This window comes from Anguilla rostrata, chromosome 13 (assembly GCF_018555375.3).
Source record: "Anguilla rostrata isolate EN2019 chromosome 13, ASM1855537v3, whole genome shotgun sequence".
NCBI classification, from domain to species: domain Eukaryota; kingdom Metazoa; phylum Chordata; class Actinopteri; order Anguilliformes; family Anguillidae; genus Anguilla; species Anguilla rostrata.
In genome coordinates this window covers 15,017,482-15,043,425 of record NC_057945.1, presented here as the reverse complement: position 1 = coordinate 15,043,425, position 25,944 = coordinate 15,017,482, and the positions used below count along the sequence as shown (strand labels likewise).

The window sequence follows — 25,944 nt, the reverse complement described above, 5'->3', positions numbered from 1 at the left end:
AGACATATTTATTGTGAATGTTTTCGGATATTCGAAACATGCTAAAGGAATTTAGGAAGGCCGTTGCTGTGTTTTCGCCAAGTTAGGATTTTTTTTGTGTGGGTTTTATTGCATTTAGGTGATAATACTGCATTTCCAATAAAGCATAACCACTATCTGCTGTATGTTTATATTTCTCTCTTGTGGAAGGGGAAGTAATTGACTGTATGTACAGTCTGTACACTTCAGTACTCATTCCTTAGCAATAAACCAAACAGAACAGATGTCCTGATAAAAGGTAAAACTACACTTTGTATTCCGTGCGTGTTTATATGTGCGTGTGTGTGTGTGGGTGTATGTGTGTATGTTTGTGTGTCTACAGTGTGTGTGTGTTCATGTTTGTGTATATGTGTGTGTGTTTGTGACACAGAGACAGAGAGAGAGAGGCAGAGAGAGAGAGATTGTATGCTTGTGTGGGTGTGTTAAAATTGTGAGTGCATGTGTGTACACACTGTTGTGACAGTGTGCGTTTCTGCGCGTGCACACGCACGCCAGCTTGTAAGCGCGTGCCCCCTACATCACGCTGAAAGTATATCACCTGCAGCTCAAAATGAAGGCCGACTTTCTCGGTAGGCTAGAAGAGAGAAACGTAAAGTGAGCAAAAAGACAAAAGAAGAGTGGAAGCCTTTTTGCGGGCCATATAAATTTGTCCTCCGTTACCTCTTGGCCTCTGAAAGAGAAGCGCTAGGAGCTAAATAAAGCTAGTACAGCATGTTAGCTTCCCCCACCCCAACCTCAGTAGGCGACACCATTAAACAATAGAATACAGTACCTATGGCAACCACCAACCTTTTTTTTTTACTATCTTTTCATAATGTTTATACAGCAGTCACATCACGTGATTAACTGCTAAAATACGGTACTGTTAAATGGCCTCTCTCTCTCTCTCTCTCTCTCGCTTTTTCTGTCTCTGCTGTAAGAAAACAATTAGCCCATTTCAACGTGATTTCTGACTAACACGACACGATCTTTAGTCAAAGTGAGACACTAAATGCAAATGTTGTTTTTCCTGTCATTAGGGATATCACGTTTATGTTCGCGAACCGGGTTCGCAGAGAGAACGGCGAGGGCTTGCAGCGTACGCGCATCGCACATCACCACGCAAACGCGGTGCGGTCCGCCGACATTTAAGCCCTGTTTATAAAGCTGGCCTTTTATTGCGTTTCGCGAGGACAGACGGGAACTGAACTGAAAGCGGGGGCGGGAGATCGGCTGCTCGTCAGAGCGAACCGTGTTTTTGTGTAGGTGTGCGCCTTTACCGTACAGCGGCTGGACCGCCGGCCTTCTTCGATGTTCCCGAGTTCCGGTCTACGGCCGTTAAACGTGACTGGACGTACGCAAGTCGCTAATGTTCAGTTCCGGTAACGGTCACCGCGCATCGTCTTGGTTGGCTAAGGCGGTTTTGCTTAAACTGATGATGATGATGATGTTGTTGTTGATGATGATGATTATGAGGTTCAATGTTATTTGTTATGTATTATTATTAATAGCAGTGATGTGATTTTATTCCCAACTAATACTCTAGACTAATGAGAAAACTATAGAATATTACTAGAGGTAGAGACAGATGTCAATGCATAACAGTGTGTGTTCTCTGATGGAAGTGACAGAGGGAGGAAAAATAGCTACTGTAATCACGATTGAACAGTAAGCATATTCGCGCATTCATAATTCATTTCTCCAAAAATGTGCTTTACCCAAGGAGCCTAGAGAAAAAAAAAAAAGAAAATAAGCAGAGCCTCGGTTTGTGAAAAATGTCCCCTCTGCATTTTTTTGGGCTCCTTACGCAGAGTCTTGTTCCGCAACCCCGGCCTTCTGTGCTGTTTGTGAAGAAACGTTGTGTGTTCAGACTTAAGGGTGAGGCTTTTACCCCGAGGCTGTTGCTATGGAAATAGCCCAGCTCTTGCTATGATAGCCCATTCATGTTTGATTAATTGGTTTTTCGCTGCTTTGTGGTTTGAGTGGTCCCTTAAAGGGCAAGTCCACCCAAAAAATGCAAAGTGTGCTGGGGAATTAGAGTGACAGTGTTTTGAGTTATTTAGTTATTTGGGCCTTTTAAATATTTTTTTTTTATTGAGGGGGTGTGTGGGGGGCGATGTAAATGCTGCAGGGTCATTTGGTGTTCTAACACCTTTTGTTGAGCCAGCGTTTTGTTGCCAAACGGTGATGGGAGCACCAACGTAATGCACTGGGCATGTATTCGGGCTAATAACTGTTCAGTCCCCGCCCCCCCCCACATCATTACACTGCATTTTATTCCAGAAACCCACCGGGGCCAATTATCATGACTGTACAGCCAGGTCTGCTGCACACATGCTTCACTGCCGTTTATTAAGATCGGATCTACTGGGGCCCTGCAACCTGATCTTGTTAGCAAAACATTAATCTAATTCGATTTTTTATTATTATTTTTTTTTTAACTTACGAACGTTTGCGCTCGATTAACAAATGGCGGCGTGCGGCTCTGTGATCCCTGCTCGTTCGCCCGGCCACGCCGCGTCGGCGGAAACCGCGGCGGCCGCTGAAAGGCCCGGTCTCGTTTGCGCTAGCGCGAACGCGAGCGTCGTCTCTTCAGTCCGAACGGCAGACGAATGGCAGAGCCGTGTTTTGACGCAGCCGTCTAAACATAACGTCAGATGTGATAAGAGCAACAGAAACAAGACGGCATCTGGAGACTCAATCAACGGCCCTCAGCTGACTGACGATTAAAGCCGTAATTATGTTGTTTTTTTTTGTTTTCTCTTCACAAACGGGGTCAGCAATCAGTAAAAAGCAGCTCATTTAGCTTGCAAAGAAAAGGTTTAATGCTTGTGTTTGCTTCTAAGTCACGGTTAAACACAAAGGAGTAAAGGATAGTGTCCATAAATAGTTAACCATTATTACTTCTTTAGTTCAGGAAAACCTTTCGAACAGTGCCCCTTTGAACCTTTTAAAAGAGGCAGCGGTCAAAAGATATGATTAAGACTTTTTTCCTTGGCAGAACACAACCTGGTCATTTATAATTAATTTACCTCTAGGCAAGATAAGCTTAATCACTGCTTCAGGTAGGTCCAGAGAAAGATACTATCTAACAGAATACTTCTGGACAACGAACAGCTATATAGCCAGCACTAGCCAATCAGCGTTCGCAGTAACACGACTGTGCACCTTTAAATTAGACAGACAAAGGAATGCACTCACCGAAAATTGACAGCGTTGCGTTTTTCTAAGCTTGTCATCAGCAGATGGGAGTGTTACACCCCTTTTCAAAATGGTTGTTTCATTTTTGGGCACTTTCTGGTGAATGCATCCTTAGAAATGAGTAGGAACAGGAGGTGTGGGAGGAAAAGGAGTGTTCAGGAATTCAACATGTGTAATGCGTTACTTGCCGGAAATGGCAAAAATTAATTGCCATTTTTCCCAACTGCCATTCTGAAAACACTTTGGCGTTGGCGATTTGGCTGGGTATGACCACTGACATACCTGCACTGAGCAGTGATGCTGCCATGTAGCTAGCCAGTTGTTTTGGAGTTGCTTAGTTTGGGCGTTATTAAAAAGTTGAGGGGGCACGTCTGTGACCGCGACCGTGACCGCGGGAGGAGCCGGGAGGAGGAGGCCTCGGCACGATTTCCATCCCTGAGGAGAGTGCGAGAACCGGGGCAAGTCTGACCAGCCGAGGGGTGCAGAGCGGGACCAGTGGGCCGTCTGGGGGGGCAGATCTCATTTCTCCCCCCCATCCCCGGAATCTCCTTGGTCTCCCCCCTCTAACGAGACGGAGAGGAGAGGAGAGGAGAGGAGGGGGGTGTGTCTCTCCACGATAGGCAATTGGGAAACAGAAATTTTTTTTTTAGTAAAGCTGGTCTTCTTTTCTCACCCAGATCCAGGAGATGGCTCTCCCGGACGGCTCGCGTTATGACAGCGCCCGTCGCGGCCCGCTGATAAACAGATCGCCTAGGATACTGTCCCGTCACATGACCGCACTGTCCCAGCTCAGCTCCCTTGCCCACGGTTCTCCCTCACCTCCGGGAAGTAAATCGGCCACGCCCTCCCCCTCCGGCTCCGCCCAGGAAGAGGAAACTGATTCCCACTCAAAGGTATTTGTGTGGAAACTTCTTTTTTTTTTTTGTTTTGTTTTGTTTGCTGGCCGGGTGTTCGGTGAGGGGGCTGTTGGGGGACGGGCGCGCTTGGGAGAGGAGCTGGTTTGTGTCACCTCAGCCGTGATTGCATTCCTGACCCTTAAAAGGTCAAATAAACAAGAAATCACAGGTTTCTTGGGAACACCTGAGTTAATTCATAAGTAACGTATGTGAAATGGTCAGTCTGAGTATTTAATTATGATTTTTTTTAGTTTGAAACTGCAGTACATGAGAATTCCTGGAACAACCCATGAGGATACAACCTCTCGTAAATTCCAGAGGATTAATGAGTGTGGACGCGTGTGTAGGGATTTCCACCATAAGACCAGCCAGGGGCAAATATGCAGATATTCATATGACTGCACCGTGCAATGAATACTGCATGTTGACTAGTCACTTAACCAAAGCAGAACTCATCCCTGCATCGAATCACACTTTAAACTCCATGTTTCTTTACAGTTTGACATTCTTGGCACTTCGTTCTCGCCTTTCATTAGTCATGAATATATTACACCACACTTAGTTCTGATAGGCATTCAGGAGTTTTTTTTTTTTTAAAAGGTGTCTCGGGAGATTTAATTATGTTTTGGCTATTAGGAACATTTTTTTTCAGGTTAAAATTCCTGTCAATGGCGTCATTTTTTTTTTTACTTTATTTTTTGTTCTGCTTGCCCTGTTATACTTGTTACACAAAGGAAATTAACTTGGGTATGGGTATTTACAATTATACCCCTGTTCTTTTGTGAAAACAATTACAAATTATAGCACTGATTGTTCGACTAGTAGACCATAGTGGTCAAAAACAGTTGTCCACATTCTCAGTGGACAAAGTTATCATGTGAGTAGACTGATTTGTATATTTATGTATCATAACTGTCATTTTGGTATTAGGCAACTATTACAATATAAGCACAAGTGGCAAATGTGCAGATGTGTGCCGATGGCCATTTTATAAACCTCTACTTTAAAATGCCCACCACAGTTACACAAGTTAATTAGAGGACCTGTCATTCAGAGCCCCCATTTAGGTAAGGCTATTAAAGAGTTCTTAGCTCTCAGTAAATCTAAAAAGGATTTGGTAAAGGAACATTGGTTATTTGCCTCTCGTGAACTTTTACACCTGTGGTGACATTTTTGACTCGAGTGTTACTGTTTACAGTCATCATCAGCTTACAACACCACTTCACTGATTAAGGCAGCGTGCTGAAACGCTTGAGTCTTGAGCAGCAGCCTTGCTGAAAAATATCCGCGGCAGGTCTTTTATGAATGGGGGCTCCCAGTGTTCCGGCTGCCCGCTCTCGGCTTCCGTTTGGCTGCTGAGGCCCGGATAGAATCAAACCGCAGCATGCAGGACACAAGTGTAATCAAGAGCACGACGTCCATATTAGGTTTGCCTCAGTCAGTTTGCGTGTAGCATAAAACAAAAAGTCAGTCCTGCGTCCCTGGCAGAGCCCCAAGGAAACAAGCCCTCATTTTGGTTTATTTTCCCCACGCGTGTGCATAGTGTGTAGCATGTAGCATGTGATGAAAAACACGTTTTCAACATACAAAAATGCCAAGTTACACATACAGAGCACTGTCTATTCCACCCCCAAACTCTGGCCTTTGCAGATGTTTCGAGGATCTTGTCTGGGTACCTGCAATGCAGTGGGATGAATCCTTGTATTTTTCCAAGCGGAGAAGGGCCTGTGTACACACTGACCTCTAGTGTATGTCTCCTGAGAGTGAAATCGGAGGGCGCAAAAAGAAAATGAAATGCCGGTCTCTGTCGTCGCTGCCCCTGTCCGAAGCCGTACGCGCTTAGTCGGCGCAATGCGATGCGGTTCAAGTCAATAGCAGCGCGACGCGTGTTCGCTACCCGCCCAGCCGAGAGCGCGTCGGACTGACGCGTCACCGCGGTCTCGTTTGGTTTTTTTTCCTTCCTTTCCTCCCTCCTCCCCGCAGTCGGCTCACCGCCTGATACGAGAGAGTCGCTCGAGAGCCTCTTCAAAATCAGCGCCGTTCCCTCAATTTTATTTTGATTTCCTCCAATCTCGCTCGAAAATCCAATTACTGGGAACCGCCCCGACTCGGAGGAACAGGTCTCCCTTCTGTTTGGAGAGCGGCGCAGCGGGGCGGCTGTCAAAAAGAATGTGTGGCCAACGGTGAGGACCGACCTGTCGCTCCCTCTTCATTATCACAGCGCCTCGCCTCTAACTACGCTCCCCCCCCCCCCCCCCCAAAAAAAAAGACGACCGTGGCCTTTGAGGAGAGAGATCGCGTTTGAGCGAGTGCCGTTCCTCTTATGCAAGCCACGGGAATGACGCCAATGTCCAATTAATGGCGTCGCCGTGTAGGACTGTCTGGGCGTGCGCACGCCGATGCCTGGGGAGGATGCTAAATGCAATGCTAAGCTAATTATGCTCCTGTTCTACACGCGCGCTACCATCTGCTTACTGAAGGCCGCATGCAGTAGTTGGCTGGTTGGAACAGCTTTGTGGAACAGAGATGGTTATGGGGGAAAAGGGGCCTTAATGTATGCAAATAAGTGCTGAAAGAAAAAAAATATATATTATTGTTAATGTTAATAATAGTAATATAAAGATAAACGCCGCTTTGTGTAGATACATACATTCAGTACACAAATGCAGTCCAGAAGGGCTTTACAGAAATGCGATAAAAGATGCAGTGGAGTTAAGGCAAGGGAAGGGTAAATGATGTACGGTTCCTTATTTAAACAGAGTCACTGTTTCGCAGCCAGGACTGGTTGTCCACAGAGCGGCCTGTCCGCCAGGCAGAGTCTCTGCTTATCTGATGTCCGGCTGATGGTAGTATCAGCATTTCGCCTGAATCCAGGCAGCTGTGTAGGTCCGTCTGGATGCAGAAACAGATATTTCTGCTTTCCTAGGGCGAAGTACAGCAGCAAGCGCACGGCAAGTCCAAGGCCGCTAGTTCCGCACGCTCGGAACGTCCAGACGAACAGCCTTCTCTGCATTTTTTTTGTATTTTCTTTCTCTCTGAACCAACTCTAAGTGGTCGTGTCAGTGTTGTTTAAGTACTACTACCACAATACATCCAGTCCAGAGGAACAGCATGTAGCAAAGTGATGCTGAAAATGCAACTTGTTTCGTGGTCTCTACGTGCACCGCACAGCACATTTGCTTGTACTGTACCAATCATTTTTCGCTTTGAATGAAATTTGTTTAATTTGTGCATATCCACTCAACAAAGAACACTGAAATTCACCACCAGCAAAATGTCTCACCGATTAGTTTTACTGTGTCCGAGGGAATGAAATAATCAAAACAATCTGCATAATTGAATCCTGCATAATTCCTGCCTAAGTATATAGTTTTGTTATAAAAAAATTTGTTTTACATTCAGCAACGTGTATGTATGCGAGCGTTGGGCTGAGAATGGCACGTTTTCAGAAAACAGTGTTTTCCTTTCCTGGCGGGCACCGTGTCGCAATGTGCCCGGCGATACAGAAACACGAGCGATTATTATTTCCCCTTTCGGTGTGTCTTTCCATTAGCCCCCCGTCCAATTTATTCAGCGTTCACATCAAAGCGGGGGAAGAACAGATGTCATTTCAAACACTTTTTGCCTCATTGCATAAAAGTAGAAGCTGATTATTTTTTAATGAAACTGCACACTCCAAAAATGCAATAAAAGTCGTTACTGGAGAGTGAGAAATGGGCGGGAGAGGAAAGGGTTTCCAGCCGTCGCTGGAAATGGCTGTTTCTGTGGCTTCCGAGAAAACGGTGTACGAAGCGGTCTGTGGCTGGTGAATTTTGACCTTTATTTTCCCATGTTGCAAAGAGTCAGCTACTGATTTAAAATGAATAATTTCTGTATTTTCTGATATGATATATGCCATACTCAGCAATGTATCTTTTTTGGGTGTATTACAAACATAAACGTTATATTCATATTAGCAAGTTATATCATTAAGTCATGTAACTCCGTGGAACTTTTCCTTTACTCCATGACCTGGCAAGATGTTCCATGGATTGAGCACCCTGTGTGATTGATAACACTGAGATATCAATGCGATAATTCACCTGTTACTAATGTTCCCTATGTCCCTTGTTCTGGTGACAGAACTTGACCTTACACATCTCCTGTATTCAACTTTTTTTGGTTATAAAAAATCGACCCTCTCCCTCCATGTAGTATCTAGTATAAAATATAACGCACACGCGACACGTGCGAAGCCATGCCTGGTTTAATGAGGGCGGAAGCAATACGGTAATGGATTGCCAATCGGAAAGAGCCCCTTAGAGAGAGCGGTAATGGAGTTTTTCCATCGCTGCCCTCTCGAAGACGAGTCCCCGGCCTTCAGCCACAGTGAATTAGGAGGTATGCGGGGGGGGGGGACAATAGTGCCGTTGGTTCGAGCTCAGCATGTTTTCTTACTTTGTCATTTGAAAAGGATGCCTGCTACATTACATTACAAACTTAATTTCCTGTTCTTAAAATTGGTTGGTTTAAGTCCACGACAGAGTACATGATCTAATGGGGAAAGATATTTGATTAATCTAGTCACAGATTTGTATAGACGGCTGAATTGGTTCTGAATATAGGTTGGGCACAGGTTGGATTATTTGCCAATTGGCCTTATCCCAAACCTTATCCGCTCAAAGTCCGCTCAAAGTCATTGCAATGAGATAATCTGTACTTATATGTCTTATCTTATGCATGCAAATCCCTCATGATATAGCACCTAATTATTTATCAGATATTCAGCCATAACGTGCATCTAATGATATTTTAGCAAGTGCTAGAAGATTATTTGGATCAAAAATAGATTTCTCACCTTCCTACTATGGAGGTCGATGTCTCTGCTGTTTTTAATATCACTTAATTTTTTTTTCTGAAAATGTGCCATTGAATAAATGTAGGTCCATTTCCACCCTCTTAAATAATGAAATTGGTTCATTTTATTTTTTTTCAGTGCTTTAGAAAAGGAACACATTTCCCCAAGTTCACCAAAGACGAGATCAACTCGTGTAGAACTGATTCTAATGGGATGTTATTGAAGCCAGTACAGGCCAGCTTGCATTAAGCAATCAATTTTAAACTGAATATTTTAGTGCTTTTTCTAGGAATGTTTTATGTGCTCTTTTACATCTTCCAGGCAACAGAGGAGCAATTTCCATAAAAGGCTTATGTTGTGTGTGGTTTGATACTGTGCAAGCTTTACTGTACACAGAATTCTGGCCAGGTTTATTTGGTCATTTTGCTCATATTAATATGACCAAAAGTATCTGGACACCCCTTGGTCTGGGGCTGTTTTTCATGGCTTGGACTAGACCCCTTAGTTCCAGTATAGACAAATCTTAATGCGACAGCGTACAATCACATTCTAGATGATTCTGTGCTTCCCCAGCAGTTTGGGCAAGGCCCTTTCCTGTTTCAGCATAACAGTGCCCCCGGGCACACAGCGATACCCATACAGAAATGGTTTTGTTGAGAGAATGGTGTGGAAAAACTTGACTGGCCTGCAGAACACTGAACTCAACCCCATCCAACACCTTTGGGATCAACTGGAAAGCAGACTGCGAGCCAGGCTTAATCGCCCAATCAGTGCCTGACCTCACATCAGCTCTTCCGGCTGAATGGAAGCGAATCCCTACATCTAGTATAAAGCCTTCCCAGCAGAGAGGAGGTGGTTATAGGAGCAAAGGGTAGATCAGCTCCATATTAATGCTCATAATTTTGGATGAGATGCTGGAAATCAGGTGTCCACGTACTTTTGGCCATGTAGTGTAGTTTCACAGCTGTGTGTCTACTATTAACATGAATTCACATTTCAAATATGTATGATTTAGTACACTTTTAAACCCCTAAAGGATGCATTGTAACCTGAATGATATAATGCCTTTCTGTTCTTGGACTGACCTCTTGAATGTGAGGAGGGACGCAGAGGTGAAGCATGTGTTCACATCACTGTACCCTCGAGAACACTAAAACGATAGTCGGAAAACAGATCCAACTGTCTATTGAAGGACACCGTGGATAGGCCCTGAATAGCAAGCAGATGTGTTTCAGCCCAGAAAATGACTCTTTATTGGTGATGTTACCATTACCCTTTTCCGCACCTTAGCTTTTCAAAAAATGCCATTGCGGCCAATTAGCTGTTGCTGAAAAGAAAGGAATGGCCTCTGCTTGGTATGTCTGATTCTTGCTGCACTGCATCGTGTGTAGGTTTTGATTTGTGTGTGTGTGTGTGTGTGTGTGTGTTGTGGGTCATCCTACCTCCTCAAGGCCAGCATTGGCGCTGAGATATCTTTTAGCTTTTACTGTGTCCTACTGTTTCTAGGAATACACCGTATTATGTTTCTTAAGATATTTCTGTGTCCCCGAGGCAACTGTCTGTCACTTTGATTCACTTACGTTTCCACAGCTCTTAACTTTTCAAAATTTTATTTTGAGCTGAGTGTTTATTGAAGAGTCTCTCTCCCCTCTGTCTGTCTCTCTCTCCCTCTCCTTCTCCCTCTCTTTCTCTCTCCCTCTCCCTCTGCCTCTCCCTCTCTCCCTCTCTTTGCCTCTCCCTCTGCTTCTCTCCCTCTCTCACACTCTCTCCCTCCCTGACTACAGCACATTGCTTGCAGGTGCAGATGAGTTTTGAATTCCCCAAATCTATAATTTGAAGTATTGTCTATAGAAAGCTGTGGATTGTATAGCTGAAAGCCAAGAAGCAGCCATCATTAAGGCAATGAAAAGGATGCCTCTTCTGGCAGCTCTGTAGCTTTTCACCAAAATATGTACATATGTTTAAAAAAAAAAAAAATAACTGAGACAAAATATGCATGTGCAGTATACTCATAATAGACAGACCTCTATGCAGTGTTTGCATTTTCAAACCCGGTCTGTTGGTGATGTACAATTATGTTTTTAGCTGCCATTCTTCAATTTAGTTCACCTGCATTTCTGGGCACCTACTGTAAATGACAGAATTAAGGGTTCTGATGGTTTGGCTTTTGCCTTCAATTTACACAGCTGAAACAAACAGTAAAAAAACTTGGGGAGTATGTGTTATGAACAGTACTGTGGGCTAATATTAGCTTGATACAACAGCTCAAATTTATTGACAGCTTAAATGTAAATATTTCTGGTATCTTCCTGTTTTAAGTTTATAACAGTCAGCCACCCTGCTATTCTGTAAACAATGGACTTATCTTTATTTGTACATTTGTCTACAAGCAAAATATATGAAATCCAAATTTTACTTTGTTCAAATGGCCTTTACACATTGTCTGTGTGCTGACTATCATAGTTTTCAGTGGTAGCTTGAACACATTGGTTTTAACCAATGGGTAGCAAGGCCCCAAAGAAAGGCCTATTGCTCTGCAAAATGCTGCTCTTTGATCTTTGAGAAATCCTATGTGCAATTCTGCTTTTATTGAGACAAAATTGTGACCTTCCGTACGCTTAGATGTGAGCAGATATTATTCACATCTGGGTGACATCAGAGGAGGTCATTATACTTTGAATATCTCTGAGGTTGCATGTGGCCAGTTCATTTTTCAAGTACGAGAATCATAAATCCTCAGACAAATCACTTGTAGCAGATTCATTTAACTCACCACATTCAGGCATCTGTTAAATGCAACCAAAATGCCATTGGTCCTTAAATTAGAGTAATGGATCTCAGAAAGGATTTCTTTGTTTCATATTAGTGACCAGTGCAAACAATTGTGGAAAAAGAAAAGGCAATGTGCAAAAAAAGGATAAACCTTAATAAAGTTGCATAAATTAGTCGCTCATAATGGGGGTAAAGCAATATAGGCGGCTGTTTGTCATCCTTACCCTGCTTTGTCTAATTGAACAGATGGCTTCCATTTGCAGCTTACCACAGCCTGGATTCAATCAACATTTGTCCAATACTTTAGACTGAATTCAATCAACATGTTTTTTTAACCTGACTAAAAAAAGAAATTCAAGTGTTGGCTGTTCTTCACAATCAATATTTAGCAAGTTAATTTTGGTGAATTCTGAAATCACCAAACAATGTTGGTCAAGACACCTGCATTTAGTTAACCTCATCAAAGTTCATGGCAGATAGTGATAGAACCCAGCCCCAACACGCTGTTTTAGCGAGGACAAACTTTAGACTAGCGGTGGCTTAGTTTCTCTCATTCCTCTCTGACTCACCAGATCGCCGGGGAGAAACGGCCTTCATCGGAGATGATCAAGAAGCCCAAGCCCCAGAAGAAGAAGAAGAAGAAGGACCCCAACGAGCCGCAGAAGCCCGTCTCGGCCTACGCGCTCTTCTTCAGGGACACGCAGGCCGCCATCAAGGGCCAGAACCCCAACGCCACCTTCGGGGACGTCTCCAAGATCGTGGCCTCCATGTGGGACAGCCTGGGGGAGGAGCAGAAACAGGTGAGAAACGCCCTCTTCCTCTCCCCTTCTTTGACTTTCGTGAGACCAGGGGTGTCAAACTGAATCCTGAGGGGGCCACGGTGTCTGTGGGTTTTTGTGGTTTCCATTCAATCGGCCGCCAATTAAGGCCTTGAGAACAAGGCGTGTGGATTCCTTAGCCAATCAGTGACTTAAATGAAACACAAAAACCGACAGACACTGGACTGGAGTTTGACACCTGTGCATTGGACCCTAGCAACTATTGCTATATGATGAGCTAGATCGTTAGCTGAAAGAGCACGAGTATAATAGTATAGTATAGCCATTCTACCTGGTTTCTGTTATTACATTTCCCTTATTTACTTTGGGGATGCTGTCACCCAAAGTGACTCCCATTCTTATTATGGCAAACAACACCCAAGAGCAAATATCTATTTGTACCAGAACTGAGCAGGCAGTGGTTTAATAGCATTTATGTGTCATTATAACTATTTATCATCACACCAGAAGCAAGTGAAATATTACGTGTTTATATGATGATAGATAATAATCAACCCAACACAAAATAACTATTCATTAATCAAATGGATTAATTATTGGGCTTTAATTACCTTTAATTAAGTAAACAAAACAAAGTCTATCTTAAATTGTGAGACTCGAGTTCTACAGCTGTTATGCATCGGGAGAGTTTGAGAGCTAGTGTTTGGGAACAGTCTGCAGAGGTGGGTAGGTGAATTTTTAGCCAATGTTTCCGTGAATAATAGTGCATTGACTATGAATGCACCGATTAATTTGTGACTAAACGTGCAAGCTACAAGGATGCGCTAATGTAGCGTAACGTGGCGACTGCATTTCTGCGCTCAAACTGGCTTCGCTTCAGGGAATGGCGGTAATGAAGGCGGGACAAGCTGATCACATCCGATTGACAGGCATACGGGAAAAAAAGGTGTTAAGTGTAAAAACCCAGCTTGGTGGCAAACAAAATGTTACATTACATTCCTGCGAGACCATATTTATTTTGGATGAATGCTCTCATTGTTGGGTAGTTCCCTTATTTGGGAAAGACCAGTTGATTTGCTTTTTTTTGAAGTGAAACTAGGTCTCCTGGCTCTCATTAAAGCACGAGGGTCATATTTTCTTAATGAAAGCCAAAGGGAAAAGTCGCAGTTCCTAATGACGGCAGAGACAATTAGCCAGGTTCAGTGAGTGGAATAGCAAGCAGACACGTGCAGCTGAAGTCTTATGGAAATGCATGCTTGGAAGGTATCTGCTCTAATAAGCCATCTGCGTGTCACATAAAATAACCTGACTCTTTGACAAAGTGCAGCCTGGCCATATTAATGTACTCAGATGTTTTATTTATTTTATTTATTTATCTATTTTTATTATTTCCAAACCTATTCCACTGCGGTGGTGGTTTGGAGGCTGTGTGTTCTCCTCTGCAGTTAATTTTTCCCTCTCACAGTCGGCCGTTCACAATGAATCTTCATTTTGCTCCTGACACCAGTGAATGTGAATTCCTCATTTCCTGTCTTTTTATTTATATCTGTTGCCTGGTGATTTGATCATGCTGAGAATACAAGATTAGCAATTGCCTCGCCCTTGAATTTGCCTCAAGGACATCTGTTCAGGAAATGCTGTTATTGTTTTTTTTTCCCCCATCTCTTAACCCCTTCTCTGCCGAGGACCCCTGCAACAGAATAACAATGCAGAAATGCGGTGTGTCCTTTTGAGGGTGCAATTTTTGCATCCCAAATATGCAGGCCACTAATTGCAGGTGGCTTTTACCTCAGAGGGAATACTCCTCAGTTGAGGTGTAGCAAACTACACTTAGAAAAACAGGTACACAAAAGGTACAATGCTTGTCACTGGGATGTACCATAATTATAGCCATGGGTTTAATAATTAATTTGTAGCTTTTTTTACATTTTACATATCAAAAAAACAAAAATGTATCTGCACTGTACCTTTATTTCTGAAAGTGTACTGATTTAAGGTTGGGCAATTTGATAAGTCTAGCTAAAAAAACAGTTAAAAGAGTTAGGTCCAAAAAAAATGTAAAAGTATTAGTAATAGGATAATAATAATAATAATAAAAAGAAGAAGAATTAAAGGTTTTGTAAAAGAAAAGTAGTGTGTGCCTTCGCAACTCTTAATTTTGTTCCCTGAGGAGGTGTCATTAGATTTGACACAACAAACACTTGTCATGTAAAGTGGTCCTGGCTGAAGAATGGATGTGACTTCAGACAGCCACACATTGCTGATCCCTACACCAGACACCTCAGATTCAGAGCAGAAGGACCTGGTCCAGGAGGTTCCCACCTCTTTCTGTTGGCTGGCAACACCTCAGACATTTTAATGAACACCTGGTCTAACAGCCAGACCTTACCAATATGAACCTGATGAAGCTCATAAGTGCTTCTCCCCAATTAGCCTTTGGTCTGTGCACTCTTTTGTTAACATGGATTAATGAATACAACACATAGTACATATTATAATTAGTGCCATCCCCGTATGATTTGAATACATTTCTACGCACATTCCCTAAATGTAGTAGAATCAACTGTTTTTAAATTTTTTTCATATGAGCAGGATATGGCTTGGATTATCCTTTAGTAGACACAAGGGCCATGTATAACAATGGGTCCTAAAGCATATATAGTACCCTTTTTTGAGATAAGCTTTAGTTGGAAGGTGTCACTGAAATATAAAATACATACGCCTACAGGGGAATCACTTCAGTTATGCTTGAAATTTATTTCCGTATGCAAACTTTCAGCATTAAAGTTTATGCAACACTTACCTGAAAAATATCATTAGAAAAGGCTATTCATTAATTTCATATATGACATAGAGGTAAAAAATAATCAAAATAGATTTTTCTTGTCTTTGCTAACCTTCCTTGGAATGTGATGAAACCATACACGAAAATATATCCCGCAGTATATGGAACTTGTTCTATTTCAAATTAATTAAGAACAGAAATGCAGTTTATAAAAATCATCATTGACACCAAATGCCCATCTGGGTGTGCCGTCAATTAGGAGAGAGAGGTGCACGGCAAAATGCGTTTTTGAGTGTGTACCAGACCTCCATTATCCAAGAATTGGTTACAGGACCATAAATCATTTTGAAATTAGCCTGGTTTTATTTGCCTAATGGCCAAATAAGGGCCATTTGGTGAGGAGTCCTTCTATTGCAGAGGTGGGGAACAGCACGCGCATTTATAAAATCGCAGTGGAAATTATAATTCAAGGCCAACATTGAGCATCTACCTTGGAATTCATCCACTATTGAGATCCATCAGAGGCAACCCTGTGTGCAGTGCACCCCTTTTTTTATAATTAGCAATTTAATGCAATTAGGAGCAAAGAGCCATTCTGTTATGTATACAGAGACAAACACCGTGTCCGAAAAGAAAAACATGATCTCCTATACTGACATTCCAGTGTGCGTATGTTGAGCATTTTTAGCATTATAGCGTGTTTACTGTGTGATAGCTAAGAGAACGGAAATACGTAACGCTAAACGTTGACTTCTGTGCGTGCTATTACACGCGCACGCATACACCTCGGTGAGAATCTGACTAACGTACGGAGCTGGAGCAGGTGCTATCGGACTTGTGTTGCACTCGACAAAAGTCACCCGCGGTGATCCTTTTATTTGGCAGGAAGTCCTTATCCCGAGTTGCCAGTTCGCGACTCCCTGCCACCATGCTTTTCCCCGTGCTGCCACGCCCGTCGCACCGTGGTGGAGATACGATCGCGCTCCTGCAATCCACACAAACGACTCCATTCCCCATCACCATGCCGACCATCACAAGGACCCTCCCGTCTTCAGTGGGGCTTCTCAAACCATGTTCAGTTCGGCTGCCCGTGAAGCTGCCTGCCTCTCGTTTTCCTGTGATGCAAGAAAGAAGACACCGTAACACTATTTTACATAATAAAAGCCCTTTGATTTAGGAATTTAATTTCGCTTGACTAGTCAGGGCTGGGTATATGTTTTGAATGTGTTGTTAGTAACATCATGGTTATAGTCACTCCCTGTATGGGCCTTGCGTGATGCATCTCTGCCATTGTTGATGTTCGCGTATTTGTAGCTACAGAAACTAATGGAGATGCAGTCCAGTTATTTGCGTGGTCATGGATTCAGGAAGTGAAGCATTACACTTTTTTGGGGGGAAAAAAGCACTTCTGAGGTTGTCTTCTACTTTTTTTTTTACTGATGTCATAAATTCCCTGGGGACCTGGACTTTCCGCTCTGACATCACCCCTGCTCAGCCTCCGCTCTCACTCTCTGACCCCGGCACTGTTTCACAGAAACCCAAAGGGGAACTGAGCGTAGTTCCCCCGCGAAGGAAGGTGGCGAAGCCGCTGATTGTAACCCGCGTGTTCTAAAACGGGCCGGTTGGTCCAAACGGAGCGTGGGGGCGGGTGCAGGTCCGACCGTCGCTGCTCGGTCGGGAACCCTTAAACGGCGCGCCTCCACAGTCCCTGCTGCGTTTAAGCGAGAAGAATGACCTCACCTGAGAAACGGAACCCCCCCCCCCCCCTTTCCTAAACCTCGACAGTTTTTGGCAAAGTCAGCCGCTTCGGCGGAGAATACCTGCCGCAGTCGCGCGCTTCTGTGACATCCCTCGCAGGCCGCAGTAATTGCTCAGCATGTGTCAGCGAGCTTCGGAGTTATTGTCTTCCATAATTAACCGGTTATCAAACAAGAACATTTCATTAAGGTACAATTACCGGCTAATTCTGCGGGGACACCCCGATGTCAGGATTAGGACCACGGCATATGCTCACTGCGGCTTGGTTATTTTTAATGCATCCCCAACCTGCAGCCTCCGACGTCTTCAATTGCTAATGAATCCACTCACTTTGGAATAATTAGAAATCCTTAGGCATGGTAATTTATTTTAAAAAATGTCCGCCATTCGGTGAATCATTAGCTGTGTTAAATTAATTTGAAATTAAAACCGCTGGGAGTACTTTTGAGTTCATTAAAAAGGCAGCGCAGCCTCTATCAATATTTAAATGGAGAGAGTTTAAGGTCACGGGTTTTATTTGAAAATATTAATACCTGTTTTTTTTTTGTGCCCGAGTATATGACAAAAAAAAAAAGATCAACATCACCCTTTTCACGCTCCTCCTTCATCTCTCTCTCTCTCTCACTCACTCTGTCCCTCTCCCTCTCTCCTGCCCTCTCTCGCTCGCTTTCTCTTTCCCTGATAAAAGACTCATGCTCACATAGAATCAGAATTACTCGATAAAAGGATTCACAATTTACTTTAGGCAAGGATATTTCTCAGTAGGGGTATGTTTAAAAAGCAGGGTGCTTTATGTATTCCCTGTCCATTCTTTTTATAAAGGCCTAAATGGGCAGATATGTCCTGTCTTTAGCAGAAGCGCAGTATAAAATAACAAAAAGCTTCCATTATTTTCTTGTTTTTTGTTTTTTTCCCAGTGCTTAATAAGTCCCTAGAGAGGTACAAAGCTCATTTTTCTTGTCTTTTTATGGAGCCATTTACTGGTTGTTTTCCTTCTAAAATTAAAAGAACTTAGAGACAACTTGATTAATGACAAATTATAAACACTGTGGTCGACAACGTTAAGTTGAACTTGGATTTCTGTGTGCTGCTGTAGAGGGCCACTTGGTAATGCTGTTTTGAGTGCACTAGAAATGCAATACTGGAAATGGTTTTCAGAGACAAATGTGATGTCATAAGACTATTTACAGATGGGGGGGGGGGGGGGTAGGAATGGGTGAAGGAGAGGTCATATTCCCTTGGGGGAGGAGAGGCACGACACAAGTGGCATGTACCATGGTGTCCAGGTAAAGAAAAAAGAGAGCTCTCTCTCTCTCTCTCTCTCTCTCTCTCTCACCGCAGTTTTGTTTTCTTTTTCTCGCAGGGTTACAAGAGGAAAACAGAGGCTGCCAAGAAGGAGTACCTGAAAGCCCTGGCCGCGTACAGAGCCAGCCTGGTTTCCAAGGTAACGGGGGTTACAGCTTTGATGTGCAGAGGTCAGCGCTGATATAGCCGTGATAAATTAGATGGAGAATTCCTGCTAATCTCCAGGGAGGGACACGAGTGAGAACTGTGTTACAACTTAAACCATGCCCCTGCATTCTCCAGGTTTGGAGAAATAAAACGAAAAGTGTGTGCACTGTGGCGAAAGCAGAAATTAACCTGCGGGGGGACAAGGGGGGGGGGGGTCACATTTGTAGCACTTTCAAATGAGGAATGTGTGGGTGGATCTTTCTACATGCACAGCTTGGCGGCTTTGATAACAGAGTGTGTTAAAGTGAGATCGGTCGGTCGTCTCTGCACTGCTAACACCAGACCAGACTTTTCTGGGAAAAAATAAATAAATAAACACAATCAAGGTCTGCAGGGTCAAGAGAGAAGCTCTGTAGTACCCTCGCTCAACAGCTTTGCCAAAAGACTGGATCCTTTTCCCATAGTGATAAACTGTGCATTTAAATCACATCTGAAAACGTGCATTTTATTTATTTATTTTTTTTATTTAAAGGTGTCAAATTGGACAGGGGGTTGAAGAAAATAGGGTTCCTGGCTTTGAAATAGGAACACTTCTTGCTGTGTCTCCGTACATTTAAATGCAACAAGCCTATATTTTTAATACTATATTGTCCTTTGGTCCATGTGCTAAAGCAGAGTCACTAAATTCTGAGACAACATCAAAAATGAAAATCGTACCATTTTTCATGTAGGAGAATGAGATGGGTTTTCCATTAAACTGGTTGATTGATGACATTTGTGTGCATAAATTGACAAATTACTACTGCAGCTACTTTTAATGTGTTTCCACTTTCCAGAAGGAGCAAAAAAAAAAAATGTATCCCAAATGTACTAGATTTTTGAATAACATGCAAATCATTGGGAAAAATTTAAATATTTAGGATTAAAACACACAGAATTAATTTGCTGGGGCTAATTAAATTAAATGTAAACCTATCTGTGTGTTGCAGCTTCGATTTTGAGCACAACATATCCTTAATCTCCTTTTGCTTGCCAATGTTTTTTCCTCTATCTAACAAACCCAAATTGCATTACCATGCAAAACCTCTCTCTCTTCCCCCATTCCCTCGCTCTCTATCTTGCACTCCCTCATATTTACAGCACCCCAAAAAACAAGAGCTGTGATTGCAGTCTGAATAGTTTATACATCAGCCTCTTCCCCTGCCAGTGTTTATTAAGAACCAATTTCGGCTGTCATTTTGTGTAATTAAATATTCTGTCAAAATCTGTAAAGCAGATGCATGATTGATGTTTCCGTAAATTGGCAGGCATTCAAAGTATTGAGGATACAAACAAAAATAACGGTAACACCTTCGGAGAACTGGAAGGGCGCATACATATTTGCAGTACTCAAACCTGGTCTGTTTAGTGCTGTTTTAATATAATGCGGAAGAAAGGCCAACCTGCAGCCTGAGCAAATATATTCTTTTGTGCAAAATGGAGTCTGGAGTGACTGGAGCTAAAATGAATGTTTCCCACTTATGAAATCTTCAGCCTGCATCTGCTGGTGTTTTATTTGTGTGGCTTAATAATCTGTAGCCACAGCTCGACAAAAACACTCGAATGCAGCTTGACTACCACACGTGATCGACGCGTCGCTTTGGAAATAGCCTGCGTGGTTGAGTTGTGCTGCTTCGGTTTGAATGTGCCGCCGAGCACACAGCTAACTAGCACCAAGTTGTGCGTTCGGGAATTTGTGTGCATTCATTTAGATACGTAACGGCGGACGTATTCGCTTCAGTTTCTTCACGATTACAAGAAAGCTGAGAAAAAGAGGCTACATCGTTAGCGTCTCCCAGGTTCCAGAAATCAGTGAAATTCGGAGCAGAGGTTGTTCGTTATTTTGTACGATTTCTCATTGAACCAAAAAAAAACTTCCATCATTTCGTACCATGGACCTAGAAATAGGTTTCACCCCATGATTTCAGCCATCTATCCAGGTTAATATCGATCACCCTTGTAGCCTCTCCACAATTCATACAAATGTGCCTCATTATCCAATGACCAACACCGATATATCACATCAAAATGTCTGTCAGCTAAAAAGGAAGAAAGGACATACCTTACAGTATGACATTTACAATGTGAAAAACAGAATAATGAAGTCATTTGCTTCGCCATATGGTCCCAGTTAAGCTCAGGGAGAGGGGGAGGGGGCAGGGAAATGTATGATTTAAGCCTGAGTTTTCTTTGCCAGGTAAAATCTGAGCACGCCATTTGAGTGAAAGGCTGGGGAATCAGATCCATGAATAGGCTGCATTCTAAGAGCATTGATAACCATCATTTTTGTAAACGATACGCAGAGCAGGGCATCGCAGCACCCGGTCGCCCGTAAAAGTGATGCCTTTTTTCCCCCCATTTGCTCGTGTTCAGTCTCTGAATGCCCTTCTGTGTACCCCGCCCTTTTTCAGTTCAGCGGCTTTTTTTAAGGGGTCAAAAAAAATTTTTTTGCATTTCTTTACTTTTTTCCCCCTCTCTGGCTCCACTGTTGTCTCTGGTTAGTGTCTGTGTGACAACCTGATTCTAGATCAGGAGTGGGCAGTTCCAGTCCTGGAGGGCTGGTTTGTGTGCAGGTTTTTGTTTCCGTCAGTTGCCCTGGCTAAATGAGCTGACTGTTTGTGAACACCGACAGCGGTTCACTCGTGGATTAGATCACAGTAAAACGTTTCATATGGGGATACAAGAACAGTCTACGGCTGTCATTCATGCGCTTATCATGGAATGCAGCTAAAATGTCTGATGGCATAAATGACTGCTAATTAAGTCATTAAGGCTAGAAGTTGGCCTGAAAACCATAAACAGGTTCAGGCCTCGTCATGACCTGACCTATGTTCTACACCTGTCAATTGGCTGATTGAAAACTAAACGAGCGAATGAGGGAAAGAGGGCAGAGCTGCAGATTAGGATTAAGTGCAGGTGGAGATGTGGATGTAGGTAACGAGCGGCCCCTGACCCAAACATCTTCGTGTCTTTTCCCCGCAGACCTACAGTGACCCAGTGGAGACGAAAAGTGCCCAAACGACCCAGCCTTCTCACATGATGCCACCCAAACAGCCCCTGTACAGCGTGCCCCCCCAGCCCTCCTCCCCATACCTGGGCCCGGGGTCCTTCCCCCTGTCCGACCTGCAGAGCTACGCCGGGCCCCCCCGCCACGCCCTCTCCCGGACCCTCAGCCAATCGCAGATGCTGCCCAGCATTAGTGCCTCTCCCCCCTCCTCTTTCCAGATCAGCCCCCCGCTGCACCAGCAGCTGTCCCTTCACCAGAGCACCTTCCTCAACCAGCCAATCCGCATGCAGCAGGTCCAGACGCAGCCAATCTCCCACCAGATGGGCCTTCAGGCCTCTCTCCATTCACCTCCTCCTGGCCAGCAGGTTAGTGGCATCCCTCCTTAGCCAATAGCACGTGTGTTTTAAAGTCTAAGGATCCTAATTTGTGGGCTGCACACACATGTATTGATCCCAGTACTCCATACTTTGATCGATACTCTCGAAACCCACCATGGTTAAACTAAGACTTAAGTGAACAATTCTTGAAAGGAACAAGCTATTTTTGGTAACACTGGCCTATTAAGCTACAAATAACCAAGAGCAGATGTTGTGGAAATCTTGCTGCCCACTATTTTATGGATTTTGAAGATCGGCACAGATGAGAGCAGAAAAATGAATACTCTTCCTCTAATGAATATGCACAATGTCATGCTTTGCCATTTTCCCCTCCAGCATTTGTGTCACAATTCCAGAATTTGCCTATACTTGGCTAAAGTATGCTAAGGCCTCGAGTTGCTAATCAGCCCATAAAGGTCGAGGCATCAAATATGTATCGGTCATTTACAACTGATACATCATGTTGGCACAGATTCCAATGTTTAATCAGTTTACTTATCGCTCACCTTCCCCGCACAGCGCAGATAAGAATGCTGATATTAGAAGAATTTCTGGCTTCATGTTTTATTGCGCCAATCAGAAGCAATCAGACAGTTTGACACTTCTGGGAAAGGTCCTTAGCAGGAATACACATTACTGCTTAGCTCTTTTAGAAGCCTGTGAGTTTGCTACAGATTCGTTATCCGAGATAGTGAAATGTTTCAGATGCTTATGGGAGAAAGACATTTGCTCTTGTCAGTGCCTAAGGGGCAATGTATTGTACAAAAAAATTCAAACCTGGATTCAGTCAACATCTGTTGATTTCTGTGACCCTGTGCTTGTGAAGACATTACTTAGTCAGGCTCAAGTACAAATGTTGTGGACTGTTGTGAAAATGTATTTTCATGCTTTTGCCAATTCAAGTGGTTTTCCTGGGACTTCTGTGTGGTTTCCCCATTGAACAACTGTGCTAGTGTGTGGATGGGCCTCACGGTTTGGTACTAAATCAAGACTAGGACAGTGCTGACTGGTTGGTGGAACCGCATAGAGTTGTATAGTGTCAGTTGGGTAGGGAGGGGAGTTCAGCTAGCAGTACTCCAGTGTCACATGATCACCAGTGACCCTCGGGCCAGACAGGCGCCCGCAGTCATCCTTGCACAAGCAGCACATGTGCAGTGCTCCTCAAACTCAATGGACTTTAGCCTACAAGCCAACACAAGCCTTACGCTTTTCCCTCACAAGCTCAGCTCAGTAAGTGAGGTTTAGGGACTGCTGTGCGCACCAAACTGTGTTTAACTGTGTAATTATGTTACTTTGGTGCTATTTTGTCCTGATGCTGAGGCTTCTGCTGCCCCCCTCAGGGATTCCCTCACCTGCAGTCAGAGTACCAGAACAGCGTGGGGCCCCAGTCTCCGGGGGGGGCGCCCAACCCGGTGAGTGGACAGAACCAAGAGTGGGACAGCGAGTACTGCAATCGCGAGTGCGGAGGCAACCACTGCAGGTAAGCATTTCAGCAAAGAACCAGCGGATTCTCCTTCACTTCCTGAATTCAACCAACATTCGTCCAAGTGCTACTGGTTTTCTTCACAAACACATTTTGGCGAGTACGTTTCAGCGATTTTTGAACTCGCCAAGCTATGTTTGTGGATAATAACGTGTCAGTTGAACTCAGCGCTTAAAATAAGTACAAGCATTGTTTACAAACCTCACCATGCTTGAATAGTGTTGACGCTGTTGGGTATTTATCTAAATTTATCTTCCTGACATCCCCTACGAAGGCAACACCCTGTCTTTTCACACTAGAAATGTGACTTGCGGACTGGATGTATGTATGTATATGGCTGTATCCCTGAGATGAGGAAATTTTCGATTACAATTGATTCTGCTTGAATGCATTTATGTAAGATAGCAGCAGGAAAGGGCTCAGCCACTTGTTGGTCGTTCACCTGCCTATGGAACCTGGAATGGCTCAGAATTCCATGTATTTGGGGGACACCATTTTATGCCGCAGAAATGTTCTGTTTCACGGTTTCACTTTCGCCATACTCGCTCTGTGTTTCAGCAGTACCATGATAGCCAGGGACAAGCCACTCTACCTCACTTGAAGCTGGATGACCTTGACAAGAATATACACCAGGGAGTCCCCCCACCCCTCTCCCTCCCCCTCCCCAAACCAATGCCACCACCAACAACACCAACACCTACCACCACCACCACCACCATCACCCATAACTTCTATTTTTGTCAATGTATTTTTAATTTTATTTTTTTCCAGTTGTTTCTAGAAGGAAAGACTACTAGTGAGCCTTTAATTTTTTGCCAAGCACTTAGAATTTCCAGGCCTTACTCAGAGCCAGGAACAGCACTCAGCTATCCTTTTAGAAAAATAAATAAATAAAATATATATATAAATAAAAAAATCTATATATATATAAACATGGGCCTGTATTTTAGGGGTCATTCAGCTTTAATATATGAAGACAGAAAAAAAAATCTCTTCTTGATTGCTTTTTATTTCTTTTATTATTTTATTTATTTCTCGCTTGCTACATGCTTTGCCATGGACGTTTCCTGTAGGGAATTACTTTTTGCTGGTAGATTCAGCACAGGCCTTGATGTTAGATTGACTACTGGGGTCTGTGAAATTTAAGGATGGAAAAGTGGAGGAAAAGAAATAGATTCAACATTTTTGTAATATTAAAAGACCTGTTAAGGTTTACCAATCTGTCACAGTGTGATTGTAAATATCACTTTTATGGGAACAAATTGGGAATCTCGAGTCCAGATATTTTTTTTCCTCTTTTACTACAAGCTGTAATTCCTTGATTTGTATTCAAAATGTTATTCTTTGGATTTTTTTAATTTTTATTTTAGTGTTTTGTGAATTTTTAGCAACTTGTGCAGGTGGATTTCGGAGGAGGGTTTCACACACTAAATCTCGCATTAAAACCGCGCTGGCCGAGCGTGTTTCTCCTGTAAAGAGAAATCTAAAGACTATTAAAGATTTAGTGTCCCAAGCCATCGTTAAAGGACCCCTGAGGGGGGAACCTTGATGGTCAGATTGCACCGCTGGACAAACAAAAAGCAAACAAAAAAAAAAACAACAAAAAACAAAACAAACAAAAAAAAAAGGTGAAAAATGAAGGCCTGCTCCTTGTTTTGTTTCTTTTCCGGTGAACTTTCAGTCCCCATCACAACTTGTACAGGTGAATTAAAAAAAAAAAAGAAATTGCTAAATGTGAAATGTTACTACAAATAAACATAACAGTGGGTTTATAGTTTTCCAGTAGTTTTTGCTAGATGTTTTAGAAATTGTGTTGAACTCATCCTTATAATTTTTGTGGGAAAAAAATAATAATGCATTTCATTTCTAAGACATAATTTTATATTCACGGTAGCATTCTTTTAAGTTTTTAAGAAACAAATAAGGAGGAAGAGTATAAGTTGTGTACAAACCTGCCAAATGACATGTAGTTTTTATTTGTAAAGCCAGTGGTAAAAAGCCGTTTAACTGTTGTATTGCATTATCATTTTTTTCTGCAGTTTGCCCATATTTTATTTAATTTTATTGACTAGTTTCCTATCTATTTATGAGTGATATGGAATAACGTTTTGGCTTATTTTTACGAAGGTGCATTATTATTTTTTTTTTATTATTATTTTTGTTTGATGATGATAATGATTATTATAATTTTTACATTTCTTGGAGCTGGTTCTTTCTGCTCCTACCAGCGAATTCATTTTGTGTCACAACGCTTCTTTTATTTCATTTGTCTGTAATAAAAATGTTAAAAGTGGAACCGTATGTGTCAGTGTGCGCTTATTTTCTTTGAATTTTAAACAAACTGTAAATGTTTTGCTAAGTTTCACATTGTCCAAAGGACATACTGGTATCAGAATAGTAATGTCATTTCTGAAAGCACTGAAGTGCATTACATTGAAAGTACATCCGGGGTAGCACAGCATTTGATTTCAGGATTGTAAATTCAAAATGTTTTTTCTTTCTCACCTCTAACCGTATATGTGTTTTTAAAAGGTCTGTTC

The 25,944-nt window shown here is 42.9% G+C and overlaps 1 protein-coding gene across 5 annotated transcripts in view; it reads left to right on the top strand.

The window, feature by feature from the left end:
- The window catches only part of tox2 (TOX high mobility group box family member 2), a 118,977-nt gene extending 93,277 nt beyond the window's left edge, over positions 1 to 25,700 (top strand). For 2 of the 5 annotated variants that reach the window (XM_064304085.1, XM_064304083.1), the window contains 6 exons: positions 3,897 to 4,112; positions 12,297 to 12,524; positions 18,410 to 18,490; positions 21,520 to 21,909; positions 23,262 to 23,401; positions 23,963 to 25,700. In XM_064304085.1, the coding sequence (XP_064160155.1) occupies positions 3,897 to 4,112; positions 12,297 to 12,524; positions 18,410 to 18,490; positions 21,520 to 21,909; positions 23,262 to 23,401; positions 23,963 to 24,005 (1,098 nt within the window). In that variant the 3' untranslated portion in view covers positions 24,006 to 25,700. The remainder of the gene's footprint in view (positions 1 to 3,896; positions 4,113 to 12,296; positions 12,525 to 18,409; positions 18,491 to 21,519; positions 21,910 to 23,261; positions 23,402 to 23,962) is intronic. The other 3 variants (XM_064304087.1, XM_064304086.1, XM_064304084.1) reach the window with 2 other exon arrangements.
- The last annotated feature ends 244 nt before the right edge of the window (positions 25,701 to 25,944 follow it).